A 12,703-nucleotide genomic window follows, 5' to 3' on the forward strand; every position below is an offset into this window, starting at 1 on the left:
AATGTTTACAATACAAATGAGTTTTTTTCCTATTTAAAATGGAACATTCTACAAAGAATTATTAAGTAGAATCTATGTTAATTATTTGCTTGGAATGATTACATTATATCTTAGATTATTAAGTTGTTAATTTCTTTTTTTCAATTACATGAATTGTACAGAGAGGAACATTTGTTATTGTCACACATGAAAACTTAACTTTCTTTTTTGTATCATTTCCATGCAACAATTGCTTATATGAAAATCACTTAAGGATCCTTAAATCCATGCTATATAACTTTTCTGTCACAAATAAAAAAACAATCTTCATTGAATGCCCAAAACATTTATTTTAATGGCTAAATAGTCAAAACAAACGTATAATGGAATTCATTTGAGGTACAAAAACGTTTGTATGATGTCAAAAATTTATGAAGCATTAAAATAATTTCCAAAGTGTTCATTCTATATTCATTTAAAATCAGTTTTTCCTCTTCAAAATGTAATTTCATTAATTATGCAACATTTTGTTTAGAGATCAATAATGTTTCGTATGAGAACACGCTCTTAAGCATCTAGCGTAGAGGCTGTTCAGTTGTAGATCCTCCAAAAGAGGATGAAAAATAACTTGTCTTCATAATATTGTATTAAAAACCAAGCAATAAAATTGTATACAAATTTTTAAATATCTGAATTGAAATAAAAATAAAACTAATAAAAACTAATAAAAAGGTTATGCAATTTATTTTGCCACTTATAAGTACTTTCCCAAACTTTTGCTTTTTCAACTTTTATAATCTAAAGCTGCACCTATTCTTACCTAAAAAATGACTTGACTTGAAATTTCTAAATAACTAAACTCAAATATGATTTAATATGGTTAATATTTTATAAATTGGAAATTCACTGGTACTATAATGTTAATGGTTAAATAACAGAAAGAATAGATTTCTGAATTATAAAATCGGGTTTAATTAACTTAAGTATAACACAATGTTACATTTGTGATGAATTGCAATTCTGCTGTTCTTTTAAAAATGTTAGGATTTTATTTATCACCTCTTTATGAAGCTGGACACAAAGTCAGGTGTAGTTAAAAAAAAACAAGGATAAATGCATTCTAGTCTACAAAAAAATGCCTGAGCAGTCTGTCTGCAGTTCCTGGTAACAGTGCCTTAGGCAATTAGCAATACAGTAACTTCCTTCCCAGAAAAGGTAAAGCCTGAGAAGGTGGACATCCTAGGACTGACAGCAACAAAATTGTTGTCAGATTCATTTTCAAAGACGTATCCCAGAGTCAGCTGTGCTCTCGCATTAGTATAATTTAAGAACAGAATATACAAATGATTTAAATGGTATAAATTGCCTTCAGTCAGTTTAAGAGTTCTAATGATTTAAATCTTGTTATCAATGAAAGAAACGGAAACATGAAAACAAATAGTAAAAAGTAAAGTTAAAGAAATTTGTTTATTATAATTTGATGGTTAGTCAAAAACATTCATTTTAGTCATAAAACGAAAAGGATCTTTGTGGCCAATTCAATATTTTCAAATGTTACAATAAAACAAAACAACCATTTAAAATTTTTAATTTGGATTAAAAACATTTCAATTTTTATTTGAATTTATTAAAATAGTAAAATGTTTAAAGATTAGTATTTCCCAATTACCTGAACCAGAACGACAACATTCTTTATCCAGTTCCTTGATCACTAGTGCTAAATTGGACATGTGTTCTTCGTTCAACGCATCCCTTCAAATATTAAAAAAAATATCACATAACATAATAAAACATTTGTGTAACACCAAAGTTAAAACTTTAAAGGCTTTATCATTTTTTTTTTCTCTTTTCTTTACTAAACAACTCGATCAATGATTATTGAACTGTTAGAAAAATTACCAACATCATACGTAACTATCCTAAAAAAATGTTATAAAATTTTGTTAGAATACATTAAAAATAATTTCATGAACCAGATAAAATAATTGAGCTTATCAAATAGAAATAAAAACAGAAACTAATGTAGCCCAGTTGATCCTTGGACTTTTATTATTCCTGATATTCATAAACAACTTCCCTTGTGAATTGTGTTGAAGATAGGTATATTTGCTAATGACACCACACTGTAACAGACATAAGGGAAAACTGAAAGTACACATATCTAATGCAATGTCTGAAACCTTAGAAAATGATATCCAACTTGTAATGGATGGGGTCTTAAATGGATTGTAAAATTTAATGCTACCAAGACAAAGTTCTTTTCCTTTAAAAAACTATAAGAAACTTTCCAAACATGAATTGTCATGGTTAATAGCACCCTACCTGAGAGTTTGTCATTCAAACTCCTTAGCCTAACATTCACAGGCAACATGAAGTGGAACAAACACACAGAACATATTACCAAAGCTGCTGCAAAGATGATGGGTTCTCTTCATCATACTAGAAAACTACTCACACTTGTCAGTATCTTATATCTCTACAAAGTCACCATTTGCCATGCATGGAGTTTTGTTGCTGATACATCTACCACTACTCTGTCCTTATTAGACAGTATCCAAAAAAGCATCTCCAATCTAATAAGGTCCCGCACTGTCAGCCAAACTCCAATTCCTGTACCATCTCTGCAGTATTGCATTCATGTGCTTGTTTTACAAATACTTTCATGAAATGTGCCCCAATGCCACTCTTTAGCACTTTTGCCTCCTTCACATAAATGCCTGCGATTAATTCGACAATCAGCAAAATCCCACTCCTGCACTGCAATGGTCCCCAGATGCGAGGAAGCTTTCTACTCTAATAGTTTCTTCTCTCAAATTGCTAGACTTTGGAATTCCCTACTTATTTCCTGCTTCTCTGACTGTACTAACATGCAGAAATTTAAATGTAATGCTAACCCTTTTATTAACTGATCCTTGAATGACTTCCGGGCCTTGATAAGCTGTGATTATATGGTAAAAAAATAAATAAAAATAAGACATTTTGTTGCTAAACTTTGTTTAAAGTGTCCCTTTAGACAGTCCCTAATAATAGCCTCTTAAATCTCAGTAGCAATGTGCCTTGTTTGTGGTGAAGTAAAAAAAAAAAAAAATCTTAACTTAATTTGCGTTCAAGATATGTACATATTGAATTTTAGAAATTCAAGCATAGATTATAGAAACATTTCACGAATTTTGGTAAAATAATAGAAGTTGATTTTAAGATAATCTCACCTTAAAAGTTTTTGTAGAGCTGGGTTAGTGGAGTTGACGAAATAAAGGTTCATAAAATTTAAGATATCAGCAGCAAGGTGGACAAACTGAAAGATACAAATAAACACTTCTTCAACACATCTCATTTTGGATAGCAGAATTTTGTTAAACAGGCAAAGAATTGGGAAGAGAAAGAAATTATAAAAAAAAAAAATGGATGAATCATTTTTACAAGACACACAGAAATGTTAAGCTGGATACATGTAATATAATGGAAAAAAAATGCTTAAAAAAAAAACAAAATATAACTTCTTTTCAATAAAAGATGGAAGTTATTTTATTGACATTCTTGTTGCAGAAGATGACAAAAATACTATTTGTTGAATCGCACTGTTCATTCAATTTCTCAAGTTCCAATGAAGTAATATTTAACTTGGCTGCTCATTCCAGTAAATGATAGAAATTAATGTCAAATTTATAAACACAAAAACAATGATTAATGAACAATAAAATGGAATTCATATTATTTGGATTCATCATACTACTGGTCTCATCTTGTGATTTTCATGTTTCGGTTGACGTAATCTTCGCAAAGACTTGTGGTGCAGTGGTTAGAGTACTTGGAAAAATCAATTGTAAAAGTGATATTGCCCTGAAAGTTGAAGGTTCAATCATCAGTGTGGACGACTAAAAAATACAATTGTGAATTAAACTTTTATCCAGTTATGGCTGACTGAATAAAAGCATGCTACTCTCATGAAGTAAATAAAGGGTTGCATTCGAAATTCCATCCAAATTCCTGAGTTCTGAGTTTGACAGAAACATTCCCAGAGTTCAACAAGATACACCCTGGAGAAGGTTACATCAACCGAAATGTTGTGAAAATCACACTCAAGATGAGAACAGTAGTCTGATGAATCCAAATAATATGAATAACCAATCCTCATCTCAAAAATTCAGTAAAGATCAATAAATTGGAAATCTTATTTAATGAATAAAATTAAATAGATATAGAATTAATGAATAAACAAATAAATTTTAAATATGTTCACTAAAGAAATGAACATAGATTTTATATATTTAGTTAATAGATCTCCAAATCTGAGAACAATCAGTTTTAATCTAAGAAAAAATATTTTTTAAAGATTAATTCTATTCACTGTTTATGCTTTTTTAGATGATTTGCATTTTTTCTTCAATTTTCATCGCATATCTAAGTTCTCTCTCACTTTCAAACTAATGATCATCACAAATGAAAAATATTAGTTTTTATTAAAAGAGTATATAAAAAGAAAAATGTTTTTAAGGCAAATTTTATTTTTCACAAAACTATACTAAAAAAAAAATGTAAATGGTTTTATTTTTTGACTATCACAAAAAAAAAAAAAAAAAAAAAAAAAAAACTCCAAATAGTAATTCAGAGCAATTAATAAAAGGATACACGGTTTCAAAAAATATAAAACTAAATTGTTGTGGAATTCTGTCCAGGTTTTGAGTTTACAAATATTGAATTAAATTTATGCTTATTATTTTGCTTATACTAAAAAAGATTCTCCATATAAAAATATATTGTTAAAATAGATCAACATACAATATTATTTTTTAAATTAGACAAATAAATCTAAATTGTACTGTAAGCATAAATAAAATACCTAATTACAACAGAATAAAATAAATTTACATTAATAAAATTAAACTTAACAACCTATGAATGATAGAATTCAAAATTTTCAAAAAGATAAAAAGTCTGAGCCCAACTTCAACTCCTTCCAATACCTCAATCAAAACTTGAATGAAAAACATAATATCATGTATTAAAAAACATTTTAAATTCACATAAAAAAGAAAATTACTATTTCTTATCAAAATGCACCAAGATTCTAAAAATGCATAACCATTGGGTTGCTTGTGCAAAAAAATCTTTCAAAAAAATTTATGCAATTGTCAAAAAACACCAATAAAATGAAAATCAAAACTTACTCCATCTGGTTCTTTCCGATCAGGGATGAAATTTGGTCCCCCATCATCATCACTGACTTGACGAGACCGTTTCCCATTGTTGGCCCCTTCAGTTACTGGGGCAGGAGGTGGAGATGGTGCACGGTCAGTATTTTCTGTAGGAGACAGTGTTTCTTCAAACCATAAACCCAGCAGTGGTTCATCGTCTTCTTCTACTATTAAAAAACCATTTCAATATTAATTTTCAAGAAGAGCATGAACAACAAAATACAAAAAGTGGATTATCAGAACCAATTAAACTTATATTTCAAATGTCTATAGACATATGCTTTTCAGACTGATATACGAATAGGTACGTCGTGCACACATGCAAACAAACATTCATCAATAATGCACCAGTTATTTGCCCTTGTAGTTTCCGATTTGTCCGACAGGTGGCGTCTACTTCCTTCTCTCAGTATCTTCTGTCTGAATTGTCAGTGTAGACAGACGTACATTCCGTTCACCTCAACAAGCGTAACCTTCCTTTTAAGGTAAGATGACACATGTATATATTAACAAACTTAAGTGAACACTGGATACACAACGAACATACAAAAAATTACAAAGTAAAAAGCTTATGCATGTGCACACACTCTTGTTGTTTTTATCTTGTTAATTTAATAAAATATATCCTTTGTATATATAACTCGGTATTCGTTGTGTCCCTTTTTGAGGTCAGAGTTTTCGAACACGCATTAATATTATCTACAAAATTAGTGACTTTGTTCATTACATGTCTTATATACCTTATAGATCGTATGTATTATACTGAATGTTGGGTATGTTAGCTAGTTTTTAATATTTTGCTGTAGTTTTACTTTTAGAATAACTTGAGGATAAACTGTCTGGCAGGTTCAAGGGTCAGATAATTGATAAATGTGGGAACAGAAAGGAGTAGACAACTGGATAGAGAATGACATCAGGGAAAGGAAAAAGTGATTGCTAGACCATAGTTCACAATTGGAAGTGTAGTCAACCAAGTAAAAACATTTGTTACCACTTTCTCATTTGTCTATTTTGTTTGGAAACTAACAAAATCTTAAATAAAACAAAAAACAATGAAATCATATTTAAAATTTAAAACAAACAAGTTTGATTAATTTTAATTACTTTAAAAATCAAACAGTAGATTTCTCCAATAATCAGAATTTTTTCATCATTTGGCATGCACATATACAATTGTACGATCCTTCAATGTAAATAATATTCAATTTTTATTATGAAATCCAAGAAATAAAGCATTAGTTTTTTGATAAAATAATATTCTTATGATTACATTTGAATGCTATTAACACTTTGAATGCCAATCAATCAATTTAGAAATGATAGAAAAACTTTGAAATTCACCTTCCTCTTCACTGCTATCATCTGAACTGCTGAAATCATCTTCATAATAGGTATTGGAATCAGATGTGCTACTGCTGCTAGTTTCCGAAGTCTCTGAACCCTGCTTCTGTCGTTTCAGTGATGAAGCCTGTTTGCAGAAAAAGATGAAGTTATTTCATAAAAAGATTTCCTAGAAAACAATTTCTTTTTTTAGGTTTCAAATTAATCTCATAAAAAAATCTTTAATTGGTATCCTGTGACCAAATGGAAGGTGAACGTCTTCAAAATTATTCTGTCCAATGAATAAAATATAACTTGTAATTATCAGAATAGAACCATCAAAAAATAAGGCATATTTCTATTACTTATGAGTCACAATTTATCACGGTCCAGAGGCCACCCGAGGATAAGGGTTAATTGAGAATCATCACTTTACTGATATGTATAATCACAACATTATCACGGTGACACACTGATTCTTATGAGATCACAGAAAGCAATGCTGAGTTTGACCAATACAAGTTGGGTAACAATTTTGGAATACTAGGTGCTGTATGTATTTAGGTAAACAGGTTGGTATGTAGAATACCTCAGGAAGCTAAATGCCTCTGCCTTGCACAATTCCAGGTCACCATTAGGCAAGGTGTAACACATGTTAGCCTATCTCTGATATTCTGGAGTTCCTCAGCCATGGTGAAGGCAATACATCGAAGAAAAAGAGGGGCTCTATTGAAAAAACAAACCAGATAGAGGCAGCCAATTAGCCTCTTTAATGATTATGTCACAAATATTTGACTCGTTGGTCTAGTAACTTCCACCAATTCACTGTTTTGATACCTCATTGTAATATAGCTTCTTATTCTAGTAGATTCTTTCCAAAAACTACAGGCTTGTAGAACTCTTCACACCATTTTTCTCTAGCCTATAGTCTTAGTCTTTTTAAGACTTTTTAGACTCTTGTTATTGCGCTAATCATCTGCCATTCTTGTTAATGCCTTACATAAAGTGGCTTCCATTAAAATAAAATTTTTTAAAAATACACATACATATCCAAAAGTTATTTCCTGTTCTATTTGATTGAAAATTTATTTTCATAACTCCTATGATTCTTAATAAAACAGACTATTGTGTAAAACACACTTTTATATAGAACATACTGGAATAGTGAACACCAGGAAGACAGAGCACTCGACCAGTGATAAGGATGAGCAAGAGGATCCCCAGAATTTTCCCAGAATGAATAGTTTTAAATATCTTGTTTCAACTATCAGTATAAACTGTAACTCTTAATAAAATCACCACTTCAAGAAATGATCCATGGTTGAAATGGTATACTGTTACTGACATGTTGTGATCCATAGCCCTATCAGATCATTTTATGGCTATCGGAGCTGTCTACTGACAGAAGAGAAAGAAAAAAAGTGTATAGGTTATTGAGACATAGATGTTGCATTGGACATGATCAGGTCTGAAATGTAAATATTTGCCACAGGACATTATATCAATCTCAGAAAACAAAGGAAAAATCAACTGCATTGGTATAGATAATACTGTTATATGAAGAGGAGTCAAAATTTAAAAAAAAGTTGGATATCCAACATTAAGATCTGAAGACGGTCAGATTTCATCATAAGCAAAGATTTGATCATGTATGATGACTCACTGAATGGGACGATACAAAAATGATAAAATATACTTAAATGTTGACTTACCCTTCTAAAAGAAACTGTCACCAAGTTAAATAATAAGTCTGTTAAGTTGACACAACATGTCAGCTTATGCACCCTTTGCCATGCAGTAAATGGTGCAGTAATACTTGTTTTTACTTCATCTTCTTTCTCCTAGAATTAAAAAAAATTGGAACAAAGTTTAAAAACAGACTAAATGTTAAAATGTCATTGTAAGCAACAAATTTAAACCACACTCTATAAAAAATGATTCAAACAATATAAGTTTACAAAAAAATCATTTCTTAATAAAAGTTACATGATTCTATACTTTAACCAACAATAATTAGATCCATGCAATTATCGATGCAGAAAATAACAGCAATGTCACAAATAAAACCTTCATGAATTGATTTTAGAATCAGTTGTAAACTATCAACAGCAAACTAAAAATGTCCATTTACATTTTTTTTTTTACAAAGGAGTCACCATTTATCAAGGACTGGAGATGAGGATTAATGAGCATACAGTAGTCAATCAGACAATACCGTAGCAATCGTTAATAGTGGACATTAGGTAAATTGGATTACTTAAGGGGACGGCTCATCAAGAACTTGTTCACACTGGACGAAGACGATCATATTGTAGTCAGCTGAAAAGCAGGGAAACAACAGTTCCAAAGGCGTGCAGTTCTAACAGGTTTAGCCAAAAATAAAAAGTGGGAGAAATTATTGATAGTGGTTTCAGCTAGACGAGTGTGTTTCGTGAAAGTTTGGCGAGGAGGGACCATAGATTGGTTGGTTGGGTTTGTTTTATGGCATATCAACCCTTTTTAGGTTATTTAATGCCTATTTCTAGTTATTTTGAGGAACGATTTTTAATGGAGTATATATTTTTTTTAAGTCAGATTCTATTTAACCCATAGTTAGGACCCTAACAGGTACTACCACTCCGGGTCAGAGTGGACCTGGGAGCAATGGCAATTAAAGGGTGGCTCCACACTCCCCAAGGCCTGCAAGGTGGGACCCTCACCATCGGATATAGTTTTAGGTCATATCCAGGACCACCATAGATTGGAGTTCAGACAAGCACTTACCATGAAAATAATGATAAAGCAGAAAAAGGCTTGCAATGTCTCTCCTGTGGGAAAGAGTATGCAGGAAAGAGAAAAGTGCATCTCCCACTAGGCTACGATGTATTTTGAACTCTGTCAAGGCAGGATAAGCTGCTTCCTGCACAGATGTGGCAACAGTCCTTGGACATACTTGGCTCTTATACAGGTAGGAAATTGCATCGGCAGTGAAATATTTACTGGAGCAGTAGAATGAACCCACCATTTTTCCAGCTATCTGGGCAATGGATTTGATGTATGTGTTCTATCTTAGATCAGTAGTAAAGGTCAGACTGAGAAGCTTATCAAAACATGGGCCTCCTCAACACTTTGCCCCATTCATCTCAATTGATGCCAGACAAGGATCAGAACGTTGATGATGTAAAGATAAAAGCTTGGTTTTAGATGCATTAAAATTAACCAGCCACCTCTTTCCCCATTGCACCATGTGCTCAAGATCAAAGGAGAGAGAATCATAGAACTTGGTCATTTGTAGCCTTTGACGTGTTACCATATATATAAGCATAAATGATCTTAGGGTGTGATTTAGATCATTGATGTCGATCAGGAGAGAGTTAGGCCCAGGATTGATCTCTGAGGGACTTCAGCATTAATACTGTAAGCTTCTGATTCTTTCTCATCAACCATTATTTTTATAAACCTATGAGAGAAATAATTTAATAATTAAGACATTTACACCTATACCATAGCATGGAGTAGACCTTTATGCCATACCCTTTCAAAGGCCTTTGATATGTCAAAAGCAATTGTCCTAGAAAGGAAGCCTCCATGAAGAGATTCACTAATCCTATGATATAACTGTTAGCACATCTGCTGTAGAAGAATGGAAACCATATTGCATATCACTGAGGAGGTTATTTTTACTGATGTGGTTGACCATTTCTCTATTTAACAGATTCTAGCAACTTACTCATAACGCATAGGAGACTTACTGGTCTGTACTGAGAGGGAGATGCCTGATCATCTGGATTTTTAAATATGAGGCATACTGATGAGGTTTTCCAGAGTGTTGTGAAGCAATTCTCCTTAAAACAAGACTTTAACAGCTTTTTAAGTATGGGAATTAGTTCTGGTCGAATCTTTTTCAGTGCTATAATTACAATGTCATCAGGGTCAGTTGCTTTACTGGAATAGACATTTTTGCTGATGACACTACCATCTATGGTAGCACATCTAAGACAGTAAACGACCAAGTTCTCTCTGATTCTCTCTCCTCTGATCTTGATCACGTTGTACAATGGGGAAAGGAATGGCTGGTTACTTTTAATGCATCTAAAACCAAGCTTCTCTCTTTACATCATCAACGTTCTGATCCCCATCTGGCATCAATTAAAATGAATGGCTCTCGTCTTGGGGAGGCCTCAAGTTTTGACAGGCATCTGGGCTTGACCTTTACTCCTGATCTTAAATGGAATACGTACATCAAATCTGTTGCCAAGGCCGCTGGAAAAATGGTTGGATCCTTCTATCGATCCAGTAGATATCTCACTGCTGATGCAATTTTCTATCTATATAAGAGCCAGATACGTCCAAGGATGGAGTACTGTTGCCACATATGGGCAGGAGCTGCTAGAAAAGACTTGTCCTGCCTTGATAGGGTTCAAAATAGACTTTGTGGCCTGGTGGAAGATGTCCTTTTCTCTTCACTACAACCTCTGTCTCACAGAAGAGATGTTGCGAGTTTGTCTCTGCTTTATCGTTATTTTCATGGAAAGTGTTCATCTGAGCTTCAATCTATGGTCCTCCCTCGCCAAACTTTCACAAGAAACACTAGACTAGCTGAAAACATTATCAATAATTTTCCCCACTCTTTATCTGTACCTAAACCTAAACATAGATTCCATGATCAAAGCTTCTTTCTTAGAACTGCACGCCTGTGGAATTGTCTTCCGTTTTCCTGCTTCCCAGCTTTCTATAATATGGTTGTCTTCAAATCCAACGTGAACAAGTTTCTGATGAGCTGTTCCACCTAAGTTAACAAATTTACCGAACTTCCATTACTATCGATTACTATATTGTCCTTTTGACTACTCTACACTCTTTAACCCTTATCCTTGAGTGGCCTATCGGCCTTGATAAGTAGTGATGTACTATGTAAAAAAAAAAAAAAAAAATCAAGGTTTTTGCTTAGCTTGGCCACATTACGCACAGATATTTGTATGTCACATAACGTGTTTTCAGATACAGGAGGAAATAAGGGGGGGGGGGCTTGATCGCATAGGGTAGAATTAGATGCAAAGTTCTTGGCAAAGAGTTTGACTTTGTCCAATGCTGACGAGATTACCTCAGGTCCACTGATGAAGGCTTCTGTTCAGGACCATTTGCTATTTGCCAAAACTTGTGGAAACAAAGCCGCTGCTCAGTTACTTTGAACTTAATGAACTGAGCATACAGCTCTCTCGCGTTCTTTATTACTCTTTTACAGTGATTGTTGGCAGTCTTGAAGGCGGCTTTAGTTTCAGTACAGTTATTACATTGGAAGCAATGGAAAAAGTGATTTCTGTACACAATGGCAACAGCATGGCTGGCTGTTAGGTTTTTGCTGGAATTTTTTAGAGGGTATGAAGTGGTCTATACCTACAATTAACCATTCTGTCAAATCTGATATTTGGAATACTGTTCTTATCTTGGATGCTTTTCTCACATATTGGACGATGTAATTCCCAATCTATCTTTCAAATTCATGAATCTGCATGCAAGAACTTGCGACATAACAGATAAAATGCTAAGTAATAATTGGTGACAGTCTTCTGAAGGTTGTAAGTTCAATATCCTCAATGCAGATGATACTAATGAAATTAAGAATTACTTAAGATTTCTACTTGGTCATCACTAACGGAATGAGATCAAGCTACATCAGTGGATTAGATAAAGGATTCTGTAGTTTGACATGATACATCTGGAGAAGGTGAGAAGTTGCATTGTCAGAAACAGTGAGAGAATAACATCCAAGATGAGAATAGCAGTACAACTTATACCAATTGTTAATTGTGAACCAGAATAAAAATATCCAATCAGTACATCATGACAATTACTTTAGTATATGGACAATCTATAACCTAGTATGTGAATTAAAAAATTGAAGTGAAAAAAAAAAAAAAGTGGCTCACCTCCAATATATTGCCTTCAACTTGCAAATCATCTAATAATTTGGACAAAAGTTGAATCGCATTTGAAGCTAATGCAACAGACAAAACTCCAAATCCTTGGAAACTATTTAAGACAAAAACAAAAAATGAAATGTTAAAAGAAAACATTGCTTATCAATACAATTTTTATAAACATTTTCATTTAATTATTTCTATAAAACTGTCAACAGACTGGTTGTCATGATTCAGCTTGAAATTGTGTAACATTTCAAGCTGGAAACTTTTAATCAGTCTATAAAACACATGCTGGACACAACATTT

General features: G+C 32.7%; 1 protein-coding gene across 7 annotated transcripts in view; it reads right to left on the reverse strand.

Annotated features, from left to right (window-relative positions):
• LOC145285823 (E3 ubiquitin-protein ligase UBR4-like) overlaps nucleotides 1–12,703 on the reverse strand; it is a 350,597-nt gene that overhangs the window by 287,601 nt on the left and 50,293 nt on the right. For 6 of the 7 annotated variants that reach the window (XM_080134245.1, XM_080134244.1, XM_080134247.1 and 3 more), the window contains exons 9-14: nucleotides 12,404–12,506; nucleotides 8,207–8,335; nucleotides 6,516–6,642; nucleotides 5,148–5,341; nucleotides 3,189–3,274; nucleotides 1,649–1,731 (exon numbers count right to left, since the gene is read on the reverse strand). In XM_080134245.1, the coding sequence (XP_079990371.1) occupies nucleotides 1,649–1,731; nucleotides 3,189–3,274; nucleotides 5,148–5,341; nucleotides 6,516–6,642; nucleotides 8,207–8,335; nucleotides 12,404–12,506 (722 nt within the window). The remainder of the gene's footprint in view (nucleotides 1–1,648; nucleotides 1,732–3,188; nucleotides 3,275–5,147; nucleotides 5,342–6,515; nucleotides 6,643–8,206; nucleotides 8,336–12,403; nucleotides 12,507–12,703) is intronic. The other variant, XM_080134243.1, reaches the window with a different exon arrangement.

This window comes from Euprymna scolopes, chromosome 10, assembly GCF_053919585.1.
Source record: "Euprymna scolopes isolate OS-2025 chromosome 10, ASM5391958v1, whole genome shotgun sequence".
NCBI classification, from domain to species: Eukaryota; Metazoa; Mollusca; class Cephalopoda; order Sepiida; family Sepiolidae; genus Euprymna; species Euprymna scolopes.